Source organism: Bombyx mori, chromosome 2 (assembly GCF_030269925.1).
Source record: "Bombyx mori chromosome 2, ASM3026992v2".
NCBI classification, from domain to species: domain Eukaryota; kingdom Metazoa; phylum Arthropoda; class Insecta; order Lepidoptera; family Bombycidae; genus Bombyx; species Bombyx mori.
The window spans coordinates 1,586,909-1,608,067 of record NC_085108.1 but is presented as its reverse complement, the minus strand read 5'-3'; the positions used below and the strand labels follow the sequence as shown (position 1 = coordinate 1,608,067).

Below are 21,159 nucleotides of genomic sequence, written 5' to 3'. Positions count from 1 at the left end.
GAAGTTAATTTTTTTTTACGATCGTGTATATACCAACAATGAACAGAATTTGTCTTATTATTAAATTACCTTTGTCCAACCTTGATACCTGACATGAAAAATTAGCTGTGCCGACCCTACCTAGTGGGATAAGCTAGAGAAAAAAAAGAGAAATACATTCGAAAGACTGAATTCACATTGAACTAGTGCCTGTAATAACGAAAACTATTTTTAGATGCTTTCTGTCAACCCTGAACGGGTCAGTCAATCTTAAATACATACAATTACAGAGCCGTGGGAGAATTATTACGCTTTCACGAAAACAAAGCGTCATTTTGGCACATTACTTTCGTATAAATATTAGGTTTTATTCTCACGCTCGGAATGTTCGGGACAATTAAAATGATTAATCCTTCGGCTGCACTGTAGGTCACCGGTGCCCTATGCGGCGCACTGAAGTAATTAAATCGATATCTGTTACTAAGGCGCCGGAATCTCTAGTAGGCTCTGGAAAAGACCAATCTGAAGATACTGATATTATTATTTTTATTGCTTAGGTGGGTGGACGAGCTCGCAGTCCACCGGTGTAAAGTGGTTACTGGAGCCGATAGACATCTACAACGCAAATGCTGCCTTGAGATATATGTTTCTAAGGTCTCAGTATAACGGCTGCCCCACCCTTTAAACCGAAACGCATTACTGTTTCACGGCAGAAATAGGCAGGGTGGTGATACCTACCCGCGCGGACTCTCAAGAAGTCCTACCACCAGTAATTATTAATTAAGTTCCAGAAAGCAATCATACACGCGGATCGAAAGATCAGAAAGCCACTAGAGACATTTGGGACTTTGTCTCAAGATACAAAAGCCGCGTATAAAAGCTGAAGTCGTCGTGGCCTAAAGGATAAGACGTCCGGTGCATTCGTATGAAGCGATGCACCGGTGTTCGAATCCCGCAGGCGGGTACCAATTTTTCTAATGAAATACGTACTCAACAAATGTTCACGATTGACTTCCACGGTGAAGGAATAACATCGTGTAATAAAAATCAAACCCGCAAAATTATAATTTGCGTAATCACTGGTGGTAGGACCTCTTGGGAGTCCGCACGGGTAGGTACCACCACCCCGCCTATTTCCGCCGTGAAGCAGTAATGCGTTTCGGTTCGAAGGGTGGGGTAGCCGTCGTAATTATACTGAGACCTTAGAACTTATATCTCGAGGTGGGTGGCGCATTTACGTTGTAGATGTCTATGGGCACCAGTAACCACTTAACATCAGGTGGGCTGAGAGCTCGTCCATCCACCTAAGCAATAAAAAAATAAAAAAAAAATACAATGAGTTTAGTTTAAAAACTGCTTTGATTTTTAAAGTCTTCAATATTAGAACATCTAAAAAAAAAAAATTACACCCGCAACATTATAATTTGCGTAATTACTGGTGGTAGGACCTCTTGTGAGTCCGCGCGGGTAAGTACCACCCCCTTGCCTATTTCTGCCGTGAAGCAGTAAGTAATGCGTTTCGGTTTGAAGGGTGGGGCAGCCGTTGTGACTATACTTGAGATCTTAGAACTTATATCTCAAGGCAGCATTTGCGTTGTAGATGTCTATCGGCTCCAGTAACCACTTTACACCGGTGGACTGCGAGCTCGTCCACCCATCTAAGCAATAAAAAAATAAAAACTAAATAGGGTTGCACATAAGTCGATAATTTTTTTATCGACTTAACATCTGTAATCCCCGTATCGCAATCGTGATGGCAACGAACGATCGATTCGTCTCGCTCTCCGCTTCTATTTGTGCCTTTGATGTTCATTACACAATATTAAACTCAATGGTTCAATGGTGAATCGTCGAGATCTCGTCTTTCCAATTAGGCAATAAAAACAAACAAATAAAGATCGGGTGTATGCGGATCGTTTTACAAAACAGCAATAACCGGCTTCCACGAGGTAAACGAAAAACGACATACATCAAACTAAATAATCGTATATTTATATACATGAATATACTATTATTTATGTATATAAATATGTCGGCGGCGGCGCCAGGGATGGCTAAGCGGTAGTTTCCGTCATCACTCGTATTTGGTTGAACTCAGTTTATAAAAAGTCAATAAAACCTTTTGAATAATAATTATTGAAACTCAACACACACAACTTTCACAATGACAGGATAAACCGACAGTTTCGTTGCACATACCGATAGACCGACTGACTGACTGACTGACTGTCAGAGACTCACTGACTGAGACGGACGGAATGACTGTCTGACACGGAATGCCATGACTCTTTTTTTTTTTTTTCCTACCTAAGCTGATAGCCCTAGGAGCTATGTCAGCGTAACCCTAACTTTAGTAGGTGAGCTCATGGGGCTCAAACCTGGTGACGTTGCTAACACGAACCCTAGCAAGAGCCGTGCTTCGCAGAATCTACCACCGGATCGGAAACGCGACCCACTGAGAAGATCCGGCGAGAAACTCAGTGGGCTGTGTCTGAGAGTTAATTTACTCGTCGAGCCCTTCGTCGCAAGCGACGGGTTCGACGAGAACGGTGACCGGTGCTTGAAGTACCTAAAAGCACCGTTAGTGGATCGGGAGGATCCGAGATGACGTGCCATGACTCTGTCCACGTACCGCCATTTTATACTGTGGCGTTACGGAGTCTACCCTTCATTTTGTGATATTTATCAAAACAACATTTCATCATTTAAAATAATAATCAAAACCACCGTCTTAATATTACTAAAAGTCGTCACGACAAATATACTATTTTATATATGTGAATTTGATTTCTAATATTCAAAACAAAGCTTTGAAAGGCAATCGTGAAGCTTCCACTGACTAATCGGCTGTTTATGATAAGACAACTGAGTAATTACGTTTTTTTTGGGTCGGGGACCGTACCTCCTGATCCCAGGGTCTAGGGCGCGCGCGAGGCATGTGGGTCTGGACAGTCCGCAGATGTTGGGAGCAGACCACGAGCCCAAGGGATGGAATTTAGGATCCTACCCACTAAAAGACTCTCCTGCACTTTTTCACCCTACGCCCGGGGTCAAAACCCGGTCAGAGTAGGGCTATTACGTATTTGTCTCCACCTTACCCCCTAAGTAGGGTTGGCACAGCGAATTTTTCTATTCCATTCTCTTCTATCAGCCGTCATCTCAACACTCACTCCTCTCTGTCTCATATCGTCATTCACACACTCCATCCATGTCTTCTTCGGCCGACCTCTTCCCCCTCTACCTTGCACTACCATTTCTATACATCTCCTAGTCACATGCATCTTCTCTCTACGCATCACATGTCCATACCACGTCAACCATCCGCTCTTTAATCTGTCAATCAGCTGGCTACTTTCTCACTTCCTCTGATATACTGATTCCTAGTAGGGCTATTACTTACATCAAGCCTTAAAATTATCAGAATACAGACGCTGATTATACTTTTTTTTTCCCTACCTATGCTGATATCCTTGAGAGGCTATTTCAGCTTCGCCCTAACGTTTATAGGTGAGCTCGCGGGGCTCAACCGAAGAGTTGCTAACACTGACCCTAGCCAGAGCAGTGCTTCGCAGAATCTACGACCGGATCGGAAACGCGACCCACTGAGAAGATCCGGCGAGAAACTCAGTGGGCTGTGTCTATGGGTTAGTTCGCTCGTCGAGCCCTTCGTCCCAAGCGACGGGTTCGACGAGGACGGTGACCGGTGATTATACTATAAGACACTTTACAAGTACCAGAGATAAACTTTTTCCAATTACCCTTCGTTTAAGAGCCACTAATTACTGTTGCCGCTTACACTCCGAGCTGTATATACTCAAGTAATTTTCAGGCTGCCAGTCAATTTAAGTTTGTTAATTTTTACACTTGTACCCAATTTAAAATCGTTGTTTGATGGATTTAATCGTTCTAGTTATCTACTAGATCTAGTTCATCCATACTACCTGGAGCCACTGCGTCCATCCACAGTGCGCTTCCAGAGATATTTTTTGCCACGTACCATCCGGCTTTGGAATGAGCTCCCCTCCACGGTGTTTCCCGAGCGCTGTAACATATCCTTCTTCAAACGAGACTTTTGGAGAGTACTTAACGGTAGACAGCGGCTTAGCTCTGCCCCTGGCAATGCTGAAGTCCATCCAGTAACCACTCACCATCAGGTGGGCCGTATGCTCGTCTGCCTACACGGGCAATAAAGAAAAAAAAGATAAAGATAAACTAAGATATATAAAGACAAAACAAACTTGATCAGGTTTGTTTTGCAGTTGATACATGGTCTAGCTCACATCACACCTGATGTTGTGTGGTAGCTGCTGCTCACAGATATCACAATGTGATTATCGCCATCCATTTATGGCGGTCATGACTTAAATGACTTAGACAGCGTCTTGGCTGTGTCATTAGTAGCGATTAGGACACCAATGTGCTTAGTGAGAATTTTTAATGTTATCGATAGCGTAAAAGTTAACCGCAGTGGGAACAGCGCCCCTAGCGGCAAACTTCGGCAAACTTTCCAACTCCATACAAATTTGAGTTAACTTTTACGCTATCGAGAACGTTAATAAACTGGCTCTATCAAGGTAGCAGCGTCAAATCAACAAAATTCAATATGAAATTATGCAAAATTTTTAGCATAAAATTTTGATAAATCAATAAATCTCAAAGAAATAAGCAGTGCCTTTGTACATAATTTTCCTATTACTCTGTACTGTGTCTTGTTTTCTGTGTGTACATAAATAAATAAATAAATAAATAAATAAATAAATATCGAATCAACTATTGAACCAAAATTTGTTGCTCATTTGTTGCTGCAAGTAAGCACTAACGAAAATTAAAAAAAAAAGACCTGACGTATTTTTTAAATTGGCAATGATTTTTTTAACACATGCTAGCTTGAACTCGACTTGCTAAACAAAAAATTAAAAGAAGACTTAGTTGCTGCATTGAACAATGTTCAAATGGGCCTAAAGAATCAAAATTTTCGTTAGTGCTTACTTGCAGCAACAAATGAGCAACAAATTTTGGTTCAATAGTTGATTCGATATTTATTGATTTATCGAAATTTTATGCTAGCTTTATATGAAGTTAGCAGTAATTGCGATTTTTCGCGAACGGCTCAAGCAACAAAATCGCTGTTTTAGCAACTAAATAGCAACAAAAAAGCTACAAATTTTGCATAATTTCATATTGAATTTTGCTGATTTGACGCTGCTACCTTGATAGAGCTTAATAAACTCGCACTGGGCACACAGATAACTCTTTTACGTTTGAACGGACAAAAAATGTGTTATTTTAACTAATGTATTCCGAAAATACTGGTGGTAGGACGTCTTGTGAGTCCGCACGGGTAGGTACCACCACCCTGCCTATTTCTGCCGTGAAGCAGTAATGCGTTTCGGTTTGAAGGGTGGGGGCAACCGTTGTAACTACACTGAGACCAAGGTGGGTGGCGCATTTACGTTGTAGATGTCTATGGGCTCCAGTAACCACTTAACACCAGGTAACTACCACCGAGTCAGTCATTCTTGAGTGTCCCGCGAAAAATTGTCGTTAAACTTTAAAATGAATATAGTTTATACTTCATCGTAGATCAACGTAATAAACGCGCTATATTCCACTAAACTTGACGCTTGAATAACCTCATATATATAATACTAGCGACCCGCCCTCGCTTCGCTTCGGAAACATTAAAACACACATGAAACCAAAAAAATAAAAGATTTTTTTTTTTTAAAAAGTAGCCTATGTTCATCAGGGACAATGTCGGCTTCTAATGGAAAAAGAATTTTTCAAATCGGTCCAGTAGTTTCGGAGCCTATTCGAAACAAACAAACAAACAAATCTTTCCTCTTTATAATATTAGTATAGACATCAAAGTGTGAGTTTTCTATAAGCAAATAATAAAGAAAAATATGTAGGTAGTTTAGTAGCCGGAGAAACGTCGGAGGGAATAATTGAAGCTTCGCCTTTGAAACTCGAGTTAGTTTCTAAATTTATGGTGTCCATGGACTGCGATGGCCAATTAAAACTTTAAGGCCGTAAGCTGATCGGTGTTACTAGAGTTAAAAAAAAAAGTCTGAATGTTATGCATAGATTGGAGGACCCAATTTGTTTGTACGTTTTCGTTGGTAAAAGATCATAGTACCTATTTCATTATTTTTTTATTGCCTACATGGGTGGACGAGCTCACAGCCCACCTGGTGTTAAGTGGTTACTGGAGCCCATAGACATCTACAACGTAAATGCGCCACCCACCTTGAGACACAAGTTCTAAGGTCTCAGTATAGTCACAACGGCTGCCCCGCCCTTCAAACTGAAACGCATTACTGCTTCACGGCAGAAATAGGCAGGGTGGCGGTACCTACCCGCGCGGAGTCACAAGAGGTCCTACCACCAGTAAAACCACCATTATGATCATGAATGAAATGATGTCTATTAAACAAAATATCTCGTGTTTCAAATGCAACAAATATCACATTTGAATGTAACGAATCTTGAATTGTTCTTAACAAGGATCTTAAATGAATTGTTTGTGCCCTAATTCAGACAATTGCTCTTTCACACTTAAGTGACTGGTCTATGTATGCCTTGAGAAGTCATATCTAATGATTCTAGAGGACCAGTTGCATTGTCGTCACTTAAGATTGTAATCCGACTGCTCTTAACATCGAGAAGAAGATTATTAAAATTTTCTAGCCTATAAAATTAGCTTGTGTGTTACACCGTTAATTGTGAGATAAGGGCTTTTTTAACATTCTAAATTAGTTTCGAATTTAAAGATATTGCCGTAATACGCAATTGAAGTCATGAAAAGTTTCTCCACTTTTTCTTTCTTTGATATTACCGTAAACAATTGCCAAATTGCAAAATGGGAATGCCGTTAAAATTTATCTATAGGTACCGAAATATTTCAATTGAAAGTACGACATAGGTACGACGCGCACATTTTTTCTCTCACATCTCGCCTCAATACAACAGCCAGAGATCACGAGATCAACATTCAACACATCCTTGTCGTAGCCCGAGAGCTAACTAACGGCTTACTTTTACAAAAATTAACGAACATACGTCTAGCGTTTTCCGAAACAAGTTTTATCAAAACCATTCTTTGTTCTTTACAAACATAAATTTTATCATTACGCGTAGACACTGTAATAGTGAACTCACCAAATCATGACAAAATCCAGTTTTTGATACGGGATCGTTTTGCACGCGACATATATCATGGCACGTTTTTTTGTTTACAAGAAACACAACTTTAAATCACTTGAACACTAAAATGTCATCACTATTTGTATTATTTCATTCAGCAAATAAAAGTTTTTGATGCAAACTTTTGTTAAAACAAGCGTGAATGGACGCGTCTATGCGCGGACGCGTCCTCGAACTGAACTGAAGTTAAAATCTTACGAAGTTATTTTTACCTGTGGTCAGCAAAAAAACTTGAGCCAACTTGGAACATTACAAAGCAAACAATATTGTTTCTTATGTGTATAGATTTAAAATCATTTTTACTTTAATTATATCGATTAAATAGGAGTGATCTTAGTCACAGAAACGAATTTTGAATTTTTTATTTTAACGTCTAAGGCGTAAGGTTGTTTTTGAATTTTGTTGGTCCAATGCTTCGAATACGTTTTGGCTGTAGATAGATTGTGAGCAGTTGGTAAGGGACAAAGGATCTGAAAGTTTCGACAACACTTTAATATTTTGGAAACAATCACAGGACAAATATAATGATGATAAAACCTTAATGATATAACTTTGAACAGTATCTTCTTCCGTGGTCTTCCGAAATTTGAAACATCACACACTAGTAGTAAGTAGATATACCAAACAAGATTATTACCGTAAGAGTTACTTTAGCTACATCTGCGACTGAAGCAAGATTATATACTGTTGATCCTGTTGATGCGTGGTTGTAAAATTGGAATTACACTTTAAAAAATTCTTTTTTTTACCTTGTTAAGATAATTATCTAAGTCAGACTGGTTGCGTAAAGCTACATGGATCTTTGGGAGGTAACGACATAGGGATGATCTTCCACCGAGCAGGTAAATTACTCGGTAGACTAACGGCCCAATTTTTTCCCCCTACCTATTCGCTGGTGGCGGGTGGGTGAGCATAAATGGGGAGGTTGACATTAATTAACTGTCATAATTTACAGACAACATTCAAATTTCATCGGTATCGCGGTAATAGCTTTAGATTTCTGATAATACGAACACACACATTTCATTTATCGCTTGGACACGGAATATCAAAAGAGTATTCTTATTGAACCACCTTTCAGGACCCCCGAAATAGCTTAGATTGTTTTTAAATGTACTAAGTAGTAAGGTATTTTTAACGAGAATATAATTTCGAAAGATCTGTGACGGTAGCTATCGTAGTACACAAGATATTTGACAGATGCCTGAATCTCGCTTACGACATTTTCAAGATAAGCTTGCAAACTCCGAATATTAACACAGCTCTTGCTAGGGCTAGTGTTAGCAGTCTCTCATGTTGAGCCCATGAACGGGTAGGTGACCCTTCCGGACTGTTGTGGGGTCCTTCTCCGAAATCGTGTTAAAAAAGAAATTGTATTGGATTAGAATAAAGTTTATTGATATATAATTATATTACAAAGAGGAGGGGACCCTTAAGCAACCGATCGACGTGAGAGCTGAGAATAGACTGCCTGAAACGCGGGCTATTTGTGACTTAACTCATGAAACTATACCGAAATGTATGACCGAGGGCTGTGTCATCCACTTAGGGTTCAGTACACGCTTATAACAGGACGTAGCAGGAGTAACTGCTACCTATCTTAAATAGGCTATCGGTGAATAGGTTGGGAAAAAAAGTCGCAATAACCGGCCACTGTCTGTTACGTGGACCATACACATGTTCCGTTTTCTCTTTGCCACATTTTTTTACGTTAACATTTGAGAGCCACTGGCCGAGCCCCGTAAAGCAAAACAGGTTTCCTACCTATGTAACAACAAGCCGGCGCGGCGTGCCGAATTCACGTACACAGCACGGAGAATTCGCCGAGAGCTCGATCTAGTTGACTTTCCACAGTATACACATCATAGGACAAGCAGATGTCAATGGATTTGTTATAGGTTATAGAATTCAATAATACTGATTTATTTAATTGTTATTAATACGCTTTTATTAGCTTCAGACGCATGTATGTTTGTAATGGAATCTTTGAACATGATTTTGACCCACTTCGAAACGTCTGATTAAGTCGAAATTTGGTATACTTATGAAGGACCGATGACAATTAAAAATAAAAAAAAAAATTGAAATAAAAAAAACTGAAAATTTTGTAATTCAATTTAAAAATGAAAAATAAATAATAAATATATAATAGAATATAAATTTTAATAAATTTGAATTAAAAATAGTGTAAGAAAAAATTATTTTATTGTAAAAAAGCGTTAGGTGCTTTTCAGGATATTATCAAAATACCTAGCCCTTCTACTCATAACTGTTCATAAAATATTTATAACTGATACCATGCACCCCACACTTTTGTTTACAATAAAATCATTTTTCTTACACTACTTTTAATTCAAATTTATTAATATTTATTTTAAATTTTTTAGTTGGATTTTCTATAAAAGCGTATTTTTAAACTTGTTTGTTTTTTTAAACTATTATTTATTAGAGTTGCTTAATTATGTTTATTAACGTAAATAAATATAATTTTGTTCGGAATAATAGAACATACGCCCAAAAGCCCAATACAATATGTTGGACCCTTTTAAAGAATAAAACTAGAAAGTTCTGTTATAACATTTTAAAAGTTCCACACGTGAAATTGGGAAAAGTGAATGGTCTGTATGTTGGTAATTTGCATGCAATATGCATTACATAAGAAACGACCTTGCACTTATACGGTTTTTTAAATTGCATACTAAAATGTGGATTATATTTGTGGGACAGATTTTCATGGAACACAAGATCTTTGTGATAGATGTGGTTTACTGGTGGTACGACCTCTTGTGAGTCCGCACGGGCAGGTACCACCACCCCACCTATTTCTGCCGTGAAGCAGTTTTTAAGGTGGGGCAGCCGTTGTAACTATACTTGAGACCTTAGAACTTATATTTCAAGGCGGGAGGCGATTTTAAGTTGTAGATGTCTATGGGCTCCAGTAACCACTTAACACTGTGGGCTGTGAGCTCGTCCACCCATCTAATCAATAAAAAAGATGTCTTGATCGCCCAAAATGACATTTTCAAGTTATGTTTGCGATTTTTTCCTACTAAGCCGCTGGTAATCTCAAGAGGCTATTCTAGTTTCACCGACTGGTAGGTGAGCTCAGGGGGCTGGCTCAATCTGAGTTTGCTAACACTAACCGTAGCTTTTTTTTCCTACCTATGCTGATAGGCTTGAGAGACTATTTCAGCTTCACCCTAACGTGTGTAGGTGAGCTCACGGGGCTCAAACCAGATCTTCTCAGAGGGTCGCGTTTCCGATCCGGTGGTAGATTCTGCGAAGCACGGCTCTGTTAGCATCGTCATCAGGTTTGAGCCCCGTGAGCTCACCTACTAGTTAAGGCGACGCTGACATAGCCTCTCAAGGCTATCAGGTTAGGTAGGAGAAAAAAAAACTCAATAGCTACCGACTGGACCAATGTGGCAAAAAACAGAGAATGATAAGAGCTGGAGGCATTTGTCCTAGATCCAAACATTATTTATTAAATTATATAATTAATTTTAATGTAATTTTCGTAGTCACTTTTTTTTTATTTCGTCAATGGTTCCGTTTAGGTGAAGGCCGGATTTATCTAATTGCATACGAGACAAGCTCGGGATGAGTATAGAGCTACATAGAATTATTTATGATGGTGTAGTGCTCTCGAGAACAGGGTAATATGAATGATAAGTGCATTTGTGTTGATTATGTTAGTAACACTGACAATAAAACTAAATAAACGCTCTGCGGCTCCATCATCCAATAATTGAATCGCAGTGATTGTTTGAGATGATACCATCATCTCGTTTTCATCATCGCATCGCCCGCCACCGGAGTAGAGTTCATCCATACTATCTGGAGCCACTGGCGTTCATCCACAGTGCGTTTCCAGAGATCTTTTTTGCCGTGTACCATCCGGCTTTGGAATGAACTTCCCCTCCACGGTGTTTCCAAAGCGCTATGACATGTCTTTCTTCAAACGAGGCTTTTGGAGGGTATTAAACGGTAGGCAGCGGCTTGGCTCTGCCCCTGGCATTGCTGAAGTCCATGAGCGACGGTAACCACTCACCATCAGGTGGGCCGTATGCTCGTCTGCCTATAGGGACTAAAAAAAAAGCATACGAGACAGGTACAACAACAAGTCTGGCCGGGACTGAACTTGATCCCGTGAAACAATGTCGGTAAACTTTGTCCCAACTAAGCGTTCCATGATAAAGTAAACATTTTTAACGAATTTCAAATATTTATTCAACTTTCTACTTAAAAACTAACATGTACAAATTACTTTAGTTTCATTTATAAATATTATAGCAACATTTAAAAAAAAACTGACTGACATATCAGTATTTGACAGCTGACATTTACAAAAAAAAGGTGTTCTACAAGATAAATTTTAGCGTGAATTTATTTTTAAACACTGTCTTTGCGTTTCGGCTCCCAGGCTTCCACTTTGGGTCGGGTCGTACTGTACGGCACATATTGGGCGGTCGTGCCAGAAAGATTTTCGGTGTGGTCCGCCATCCACTTGTAGTGGGGACGACTCGGATCCTGGAGATAATCATTTAAGAATATTGAATTAATTAGAGCAGCGTATAGAGCTAATCTACGTCAGCAATGCCAACTAAGGCGATGTTAACCACGCAAAGGCTTCTTGTATTACTCTTTAATTTTTATCTCTGGTGCTGGTATTTTATGAGACCGCAAAAAGAAATGACAACAGTCCGTCCAACTTCTGCCTAAATCATTCAAGTTTGGATGATAGGACAGCTGTTATTAAAAAAAATTTATTGCTAAGATGGGTGGACGAGCTCACAGCCCACCTGGGGTTACTGGAGCCCATAAACATCTACAACTTAAATGCGCCACCCACCTTGAGATATGAGTTCTAATATCTCAGTATAGTTACAACGGCTACCCCACCCTTCAAACCGAAACGCATTACTGCTTCACGGCCGAAATAGGCAGGGCGGTGGTCCCTACCCGCGCGGACTCACAAGAGGTCCTACCACCAGTAAAAATTTCCTGATACCTTATTTTTACCGATGAGAGGGAGCTTGTGAGCCCCCACGGGTCATTTATGCCACACTACCTATTTTTGGTGTGAAGCAGTAATCCGTTTTGATTTGAAGAGTGTGGCAATCATGTTACTATAAAACTGAGGCTTAGAAGTCATGTCTCAAAGTGAGTGACCGCGTTTTCGCCAACAGCTATTCCAAACATTTAAGCAATAAAACCCTAAGAAAGAGTAGAATATATATGACCCATATGAAGCTTTGAATATTCAAGAACGTCTAGTCTGGGTACATTGTTGTTTTGGGCTTTGTAAAAGTACTTTATTTCTATCATGATCACCTTACTGGTTACTCGGTTACCTAAATCACATGAATGCTATGTTGAGCTATATACTATCTTGAGACGTGAGGTCCAAGATTCACTTTTTATAATATAACCTTAGCTTCAACTGTTACACATCGTCTTCTCGCATTAAAACTGTATAATCTCAAAACTTAATTATTTTACAGGAGTGTTTTAAAGGTATACCTAACATGTGATATTTTTAATATTAATCATCTTTACAACATTTATTTTTTATTTTTTACCACTTACATTAACTGTCTTTTAAAGTAAGATAAAATTATGTTTTTCATTTTGTTAATAGTAGTCAAAATATAGGTAAACTAAAAAAAAACCTAAAACTAAATTACCCTCTTTTGACAGTATTTATGAGAAAAATACTGGTGATATCAAATGATTCCGCATATTAACTCAGTTTTGAATGAACCCCCCTCCACGGTGTTTTCCGAGCGCTATGACATGTCCTTCTGCAAACGAGGCTTGCAGAGAGTACTTTATGGTAGGCAGCGGCTTGGCTTTGCCACTGGCATTGCTGACGTCCATGAGCGACGGTGACCACTTACCATCAGGTGGGCCGTATGCTCGTCTGCCTACAAAGGCAATAAAAATAAAATAAAAATATTTTTGGAAATTGTACGCTTTTAATGCGGAAAGACGACATGTCTGCTTAGATGCAGTTACTAATTGTCTGAGTTATTTTACTAATGGACTGACTTCTCAATTTACTCTCACTTCACACTGTCATACTAAAACATACCTGATGCGGAGGCAAATCGGTTTTGTAGTGTAGCCAACCAAACCATTCAGCGGGAACCTAAAAATGAAACAATTACCATTATTATCTATCTATATATAAATATGAATTGTTTTTTAATTGTGTTTATTTTTAATTGTAACAGTATTTATGGCCAGACAAAGTATATATAAAAATGAATTGCTGTTCGTTAGTCTCGCTAAAACTCTAGAACGGCTGGACTGATTTGGCTAATTTTGAATTGGTCTTGAATTAGTCTTGAATTATTTGTGGAAGTCCAGAAAAGGTTCAAAGGTTGATAAATATGAAAATGCTCGGAATTAAATAAAAATAACAATTTTGTTTTTCTTTTGATGTGTCCCCGTCGGACGGATTCCTTTTGTTTGTTTTAAGTCTATTTTATAGAAAAATTTAGGTCTTTTATTTATGGATCGAGGCACTACGAAGTCTGCCAGGTCAGCTATTTACTAATACAATTACTATTACTAACAAAATATACAATTTCTAATATGACTTATGATTCTGCACACAATGGGCGCTAAGGATATCTATGCATCTATTGCACACCAACTTTTCTCTAGTATTCTATTAAACTTTATATGTAACTGGCTGGAACTATCATACACTAATTAATGATGGTATACAAATGTAAATACAGTCAAAATCTGTTATAACGACATCGAAGGGACTGCTCATATTCAGTCGTAAAAACCGATAGTCGTAACAACCGGTGATGTTTAATGTGTATCGTGCAAGTACAAACAAATCGATAGGGAATTATTGGAAAAATATATTTACATAATACGCGATTTTTCTTCAATATTAATTTGTTTTCTTTTTCTTTGCGACATTTTGAAAGTTTCACGAATAACTCCACAAAGTTTTGGTGCGTCTTGTGTATAGATAAGTAACAAACTAACTGAAGAGATATGAAGAAGTGGGCTTTGACTACCGCATGCACGTGTTTTGTTTCTAAGAATTATAAAAGACCCTACACTAAACTAAATCCTATTGTTTTCTTTCCTGATTTTAAAAGCCATTGAAGACAAATGTGGATACCTATTCAAATTGTTAACAATACAGCTTAGCCGGTCGTTCTAACAGATCTAATTCTCCGAAATATTAGTTAAATGTGGTCGTTTTATGAGGTATGTCGTTATTAGCAATGTCGTATAAAGCAATGTTTTTAATAAGGCGGTCATATAGCATTCAGCCGGGACCTTTGTTCTAGGTTATTATAACCGGCATGTTGTATTAAACGATGTCGCAGTAAACGGTTTTGACTGTATATATAAAAATGAATTGTTTTTTTAATTGTGTTTATTTTTAATTGTAACAGTATTTATGGCCAGACTAAGTATATATAAAAATTAATTGCTGTTCGTTAGTCTCCCTAAAACTCGAGAACGGCTGGACTGATTTGGCTAATTTTGGTCTTGAATTATTTGTGGAAGTCCAGAAAAGGTTTAAAAGGTAGATAAATATGAAAATGCTCGGAATTAAATAAAAATAACAATTTTGTTTTTCTTTTGATGTGTCCCCCGTCGGACGGATTCCTTTTGTTTGTTTTAAGTCTATTTTATAGAAAAGTTTAGGTCTTTTATTTATGGATCGAGGCACTACGAAGTCTGCCAGGTCAGCTATTTACTAATACAATTACTATTACTAACAAAATATACAATTTCTAATATGACTTATGATTCTGCTCACAATGGGCGCTAAGGATATCTATGCATCTATTGCACACCAACTTTTCTCTAGTATTCTATTAAACTTTATATGTAACTGGCTGGAAATATCATACACTAATTAATGATGGTATACAAATGTAAATATAAGAAATAGGGTGAATTTAGGAATTTAGTATATTATTAAGTTTTAAAATATGCATATGTATATATAAAATGTAAACACATAAAATAGAGGTGGATGTATATGTGTGCGTATTGTGCTGCTTCTTTTTTTTGGTGAACTAAAATTTTATATTTCTTTTTTTTGCCATTTTTTATGCTTTCTACTAATATGCGATATTGACAGAGGAAACTAGTTTGGTTTTTGTTTAGCTATTTTCTAAATATAATATGTTTGTTTTTTGTAATATAATATGTTAGTTTCCGTAATAAATAAAATAAAAATAAAATAATGATAATGACTGCAAACTTGTCATAAAAATTATGCTAAATCAGACATGGATACTTTTCATGTCAACCTCATAACAAAAATGCTTATGTGGATCATAATACACTTTAACTCACCTGACTTCCATCATAGTTCAAGTAATACTTGTCCGAGTACTCGACCCATCTGTTCCTGCTGTAAAAGAAACGTGGGTTCTCATAGTATTTGTTACCATATTTGTCTTCTCCAACTAGAACACCGTCCTTTACATCGTCCTGCCTGAAATTTAAGACATTTTCAAATAAAATATGCACATGTTACCGTATTACGCAGGATTGGTGACCTCTGAGAAAAATTCTAGAAGAGAACGTATTTGATGGTCTGTGAGATGTCCAATAACAAAGTGGACAGAATACTTGACTAAGATTCCCTTCAAGCTGAAATGCGTGACTGTTTCCCGCCAGAAAGGCTAGTATTTCTGATAATCATCATTTGATGTCACACAGCTGATTTAATTTAGTAACTCAACAAAAAATATTATTGTGACTTCACAAACTATTAAACTGCCCATTAATACATATACTGGTATGATTATGCACATGCACATGATTTTATGTTCTTAATCTGCCCACAAAACAAATTGTGTATTAAGGTAGATCAGAATAGCAAAATTAAAGTTTTATTAGAAATTCAGTATCATAACATAACCTTAAAAAATTACATAATATTGACTTACCTGTATAGTTTATACAACGAGGCTCTTATACCACCGTTCTGACGAATTACGTTAAAAAAATTGCTTAGCTTGTCGAGGGCTAAAAACTTTCCCAGAGACATTTTTGTGGATATTACGGCAGCCTATTTATGACGTACACTGAATGTCAAAATATTTGTAATAATAGTTCCATTTTTCAAACGGGAAAGGCGAAGGTGTCGTACCATGCGGCCCTATCTTTTGTTTTTTCTGTTTTATAAATAATTAGGTACGTAGCGAAATTAAATGAAGTTGATTAAATTGAGACATTAATTAATTGGGATGAAATTAAATGAATAAAGATATAAGATGAAATATTGTCTCAGTAAAATGGAGCTATTTACAGACTTCAGTGGACTTCTTAGAAAAACCCACGAGCCACATGTTAGACGGTTCTGTTTAATGGGGCTGGGCTATTTTAAAACACTGACTTCTTTTTTTTTTGCTACCTGTGCTGATAGCTTTGAGAGGCTATTTCAGCTTCGCTCAACATGTAGGTGAGCTCACGGGGCTTAAACCGGAGCGCTGCTAACACTGGCCCTAGCAAGAGCAGTGCTTCGCAGCATCTACCACCTGATAAAACACAATTAAACTGCATACTATTAGATGGAATATTAACTAGTTATGAGCACAATTCCAATGACAGTAAAACGGTTTGTAAAAATCTTTATTCTTAATACTAAATGTACTGTTTGCAAAATATACAGTTTAAATACTCTGTATCTTTTTCTTCTTTTTACTTTTCACAGTAAATTCATTTCGCTCATTGTCTACTACTATTGACTCCATATTGATACATTCATTATTTTTCCGTTTTGTCCCCTTCTTTGTTTTTTCGATAATTTCTGTTGTATGATTACTATTTTCATCAAACTTTTGTTTTTTGTTTTTCTTCTTCTTGCTACTGAATTTTTCTACACTTTCTAGATCCTCTATATTTTCTACACTAGTAGTAACATTCTCTATTTCTCTGGATTCGATGACCTCTGATGCTGTCACTACACTATTTTCAACTGTCATACCCTCATTGCTAGTACAGCGTTTCCGTTTTTTCTTTTTTTTCTTACGTTTCTCAGCTTCTTCGGATTGTAAGCTTAGGTCTTCGATAATTTGCTCGTCGCCTTTATTCTTTGCATGAGAATAACCATTATATTTCGGTAGCATTAGTAGCATTTCTTCTTGCTGAGCTATTCTCGCCAATTTACCTAATGCTCTGAGTCCGTGGCGCGCACCTCTGTAAAAATTAATCCTTTAAATCAGCTTTAGATACTTTGAGTGGAAAAAGGTAATTTTTTTACCAGGCTTTTAGTGCAGACAATACTTAAAACACTTATTATGACCTACTACCTACTTAGGCATTAAAAAGGTTTTTTTGGTATGATGGATGGATGATCATGGTGATCACCGGAGACCATAAACATTAACACTGTAAATGCCACCCCCCGTCTCAAGAAATAAGTGCTAAGTCTAAGTTTTTACACAACAACAGCTGCCCCACCCTCCAGACTGAAACACATTACTGCTTCTTCACAAAAATGGACATTGTCGATGTCTGCATAATTTTTTAATACCTTGTTTGAGGAAGGGCTCATTATATTTTTTGGGTTATAGCATATTATGTTATTATGCTACATTTCAAAACCAGCTAAAATTTTTCTTAGACATATACTGAAAGTGTGCAAACTGCTTAATATGCTTATACAGTCAAAATCTGTTATAACGACATCGAAGGGACTGCTCATATTCAGTCGTAAAAACCGATAGTCGTAACAACCGGTGATGCTTAATGTGTATCGTGCAAGTACAAACAAATCGATAGAGAATTATTGGAAAAATATATTTACATAATACGCGATTTTTCTTCAATATTAATTTGTTTTATTTATCTTTGCGAGATTTTGAAAGTTGCACGAATAACTCCACAAAGTTTTGGTGCGTCTTGTGTATAGATAAGTAACAAACTAACTGAAGAGATACGAAGAAGTGGGCTTTGACTATCGAATGCACGTGTTTTGTTTCTAAGAATTAGAAAAGACCCTACACTAAACTAAATCCTATTGTTTTCTTTCCTGATTTTAAAAGCCATTGAAGACAAATGTGGATACCTATTCAAATTGTTTACAATACAGCTTAGCCGGACGTTATAACAGATCTAATTCTCCGAAATATTAGTTAACTGTGGTCGTTTTATGAGGTATGTCGTTATAAGCAATGTCGTAGAAAGCAATATTTTTAATAAGGCGGTCATATGGCATTCAGCCGGGACCTTTGTTCTTGGTTATTATAACCGGCATGTTGTATTAAACGATGTCGCAGTAAACGGTTTTGACTGTATTAATAAAAGAAATAAAAATAGACCTCTTGTGAGCCCGCGCGGGTAGGTACCATGACCCTGCCTATTTCTATTGTGAAGCAGTAAGGTGTTTCGGCTTGAAGGGTGGGGCAGCTGTTGTAACTATACTTGAGACCTTAGAACTTATATCTCAAGGTGGGTGGCGCATTTACGTTGTAAAATGTCTATGGGCTCCAGTAACCACTTAACACCAGGTGGGCTGTAAGCTCGTCCACCCATATAAGCTAAAAAAGAGAAAAAACTTACTTATGAGCCGTCCGACCTTCGCAAGCAGCAAACAACTCTTCATCGGTCATTTTAACTAAACCTCCGTTGTTCTCCTCGTGACTATCACACTCTTTTACATTCTCCGTCTTCCCTCCACCTTTGGTCAGTACTTCAGTGCGTATAAAATTTTCAGAATACTGTTTCCCTTTGCCGTTTTTAGGTTTCTTATCAATTTGCCAAGTGTTCGTTGATATGTTGAAGTCATCTTTGATTTTGATTTTTTTCGTTTTACCATTTTTATCCTGGACCTGGTAATTATTTTTATTCTAATTATTAATTTTAATAATATTACCATTTGAGACTGTATTGAACGTTCCTATATTGTAGCTTAGTTGATGAAGTATTTTTTTGTTTATTATTGCTCAGAAACTACTTGGTAATGGTACACCCACCAGGTGGGCTGTGAGCTCGTCCACCCATATAAGAAAAAAAAAATAAAAAAAAAAGGGTAAGCCTAAAGATTTTACCACTTAAAAGGTAGGAAATCGACAACAAAATATATATTATATTTAAGAGTTACCTTAAGTCAAAGAGTACTTTCTGGTCTGATGCTGTTGAAATAGTAACTCCAGTGTTAGACCCCAACTATTGAAGCTAGGTTTGATTCCAGTCTAAGTGAACACTCTTGTTTCTGTTTATTAGGTTTTTTTTTTTTTTTTTTATTGCCCTTGTAGACAGACGAGCATACGGCCCACCTGATGGTGAGTGGTTACCGTCGCCCATGGACTTCAGCAATGCCAGGGGCAGAGCTAAGCCGCTGCCTATCGCTTAATACTCTCCACAAGCCTCTTTTAAAGAAGGACATGTCATAGCGCTCGGGAAACACCGTGGAGGGGAGCTCATTCCATAGCCGGATGGTACGTGGCAGAAAAGACCTCTGGAAACGCACTGTCGATGCCCGCAGTGGCTCCAGGTAGTATGGATGAACTCTACTCCGGTGGCGGGCGGTGCGATGGTAAAAACGAGATGCCGGTATCATCTCGAACAATTCCTCAGAGCGGGTGTTAAAGTCTAAGCGGTAATGATGATGTCTTCATCTATGAGTCTTTTCTGTACCCACAACAGAGTGATAGTCGTAGCTTGTAATGTTTCTATGCAAAATAACGTTACCTGGACATTTTCGGCTGCTTTATTGTAGAGCACACTCCACCAATGTTCGTTGAATTCTGCAGCAGGGTCATGACCGATTCCGGTCACACTGCGCTTCAGTTTTGGTTTCAGCGCCTCGGAAATGCCGTTCTCGTGTTTACCTAAGCCTTTACCTGAAAAAAAGTTTGTAAACAATAAAAAAAAAACTTCGTATAAAGGAACATAATTAGCGGTGATAATCTCGTGGTAGACGTCCCGAATGTTCTGGGTGCGGTCCGGACGTCTCACAGACGGCAGTCATACACCATGTCCCAGCCATCGCACAATACGCAAAGATAGACACTCATATTTCTCTACATTTATACATTATATTGATTCTTGATTTGAATTAATTACCATCGGTCCAACCGTATTTCTCCAGCTGCTTTCTAGCAAAATCCATTTTGATGTTAACCGTATTTAATGTTAATTACAATATTCTGTGCGCCCAATTTTAATTTATTTCATTTAATAACATATTTGCAACCTTAAAATATTCAAATCACATGGTTTACCTCGTAGATCTTTAAAGCAGTTTACCTACGTTTTGAGTGACTGGCAGTTGACAGTATAAACAACTGACACTTGACATAACAACCCATACACATGGAGTTGCGAACAGCATTCCCAAAAGTATGTATTGTTAGTAAAATATTTATATTTTTAGAAATTAACGAAATATTAACATAATTTTGAACCAAGAAAGCTAACGAAATAACTTCAAGTAACAACAAGTTCTAAAATCAGCAACAATGCAGAGCACGTTTCTACTTTTTATAGTTTTTTTTTAATTAACCGTTAAATGCAACGTGTAAGAACAAAAGCTTAAATATCGACCATTGACAGCTTGTTTTTAAATATTATGGACGAATATTATAACTATAAATATTAGAGTAATATGTATTTGTGTTATTTTTGTATGTAAAATGCAGAAACATCACAAAAACGTCTCATTAAGATTGAATCAGTATAGAGCAAAATTTATATGACATTGACATATCCTAATAGAGGCCAATGTTAGCGATCAATGATTCATGCATTATTGAGGGTAGAAGTATGGAGCACATGTTGTATAGGGAACAAATTCAAAAAGTGTCCATCTGTAACAGTAAGTTGTTGTTCAGAAACTCACCGAAATAGCGCTAGTGTAGGAAATGGAAATGATTTGAATATATAGCAGTTTTAAGCAGTGCGGTGTGCTGGATTCAAGTGAAGTGTAGTAGTTTATAGAGCGGTTTTTTTAATTCTTTCACTTGCTACTGT

At 37.5% G+C, this 21,159-nt stretch overlaps 3 protein-coding genes across 4 annotated transcripts in view; all 3 read right to left on the bottom strand.

The window, feature by feature from the left end:
• The window catches only part of LOC101744603 (uncharacterized), a 64,076-nt gene extending 56,709 nt beyond the window's left edge, over positions 1-7,367 (bottom strand). For both annotated transcript variants that reach the window (XM_038015320.2, XM_038015322.2), the window contains exon 1: positions 7,141-7,367. The gene's annotated coding sequence lies outside the window, so the exon portion shown is untranslated. The remainder of the gene's footprint in view (positions 1-7,140) is intronic.
• Positions 7,368-11,390: 4,023 nt separating this feature from the next.
• LOC101739119 (probable NADH dehydrogenase [ubiquinone] 1 alpha subcomplex subunit 12) lies at positions 11,391-16,649 on the bottom strand. Its single transcript, XM_004924930.4, has 4 exons — positions 16,131-16,649; positions 15,532-15,673; positions 13,280-13,336; positions 11,391-11,715 (listed from the first exon to the last, which is right to left on the bottom strand). The coding sequence occupies exons 1-4, from the start codon at positions 16,229-16,231 to the stop codon at positions 11,578-11,580; spliced, it is 438 nt and encodes a 145-aa protein (XP_004924987.1). The 5' UTR covers positions 16,232-16,649; the 3' UTR covers positions 11,391-11,577.
• A 148-nt stretch (positions 16,650-16,797) lies between these two features.
• LOC101739259 (G patch domain-containing protein 4) lies at positions 16,798-20,471 on the bottom strand. The gene is made up of 4 exons (XM_004924931.5): positions 20,254-20,471; positions 19,879-20,030; positions 18,748-19,016; positions 16,798-17,382 (listed from the first exon to the last, which is right to left on the bottom strand). The coding sequence occupies exons 1-4, from the start codon at positions 20,297-20,299 to the stop codon at positions 16,857-16,859; spliced, it is 993 nt and encodes a 330-aa protein (XP_004924988.1). The 5' UTR covers positions 20,300-20,471; the 3' UTR covers positions 16,798-16,856.
• Between the last annotated feature and the right edge of the window lie 688 nt (positions 20,472-21,159).

What these genes read in the sequence shown, in the direction of transcription:
- LOC101739259 (XM_004924931.5), bottom strand. Translation starts at nt 20,299, where the DNA reads ATGGATTTTGCTAGAAAGCAGCTGGAGAAATACGGTTGGACCGATG. An exon ending in GAAATACGGTTGGACCGATG is followed by an intron (nt 20,031 to 20,253) that starts GTAATTAATTCA and finishes ACTTTTTTTCAG; the next exon opens with GTAAAGGCTTAGGTAAACAC. An exon ending in AAGCAGCCGAAAATGTCCAG is followed by an intron (nt 19,017 to 19,878) that starts GTAACGTTATTT and finishes AATAATTACCAG; the next exon opens with GTCCAGGATAAAAATGGTAA.
- LOC101739119 (XM_004924930.4), bottom strand. Translation starts at nt 16,231, where the DNA reads ATGTCTCTGGGAAAGTTTTTAGCCCTCGACAAGCTAAGCAATTTTTTT. An exon ending in TCGTTGTATAAACTATACAG is followed by an intron (nt 15,674 to 16,130) that starts GTAAGTCAATAT and finishes CTTAAATTTCAG; the next exon opens with GCAGGACGATGTAAAGGACG. An exon ending in TGAACTATGATGGAAGTCAG is followed by an intron (nt 13,337 to 15,531) that starts GTGAGTTAAAGT and finishes TTTCATTTTTAG; the next exon opens with GTTCCCGCTGAATGGTTTGG.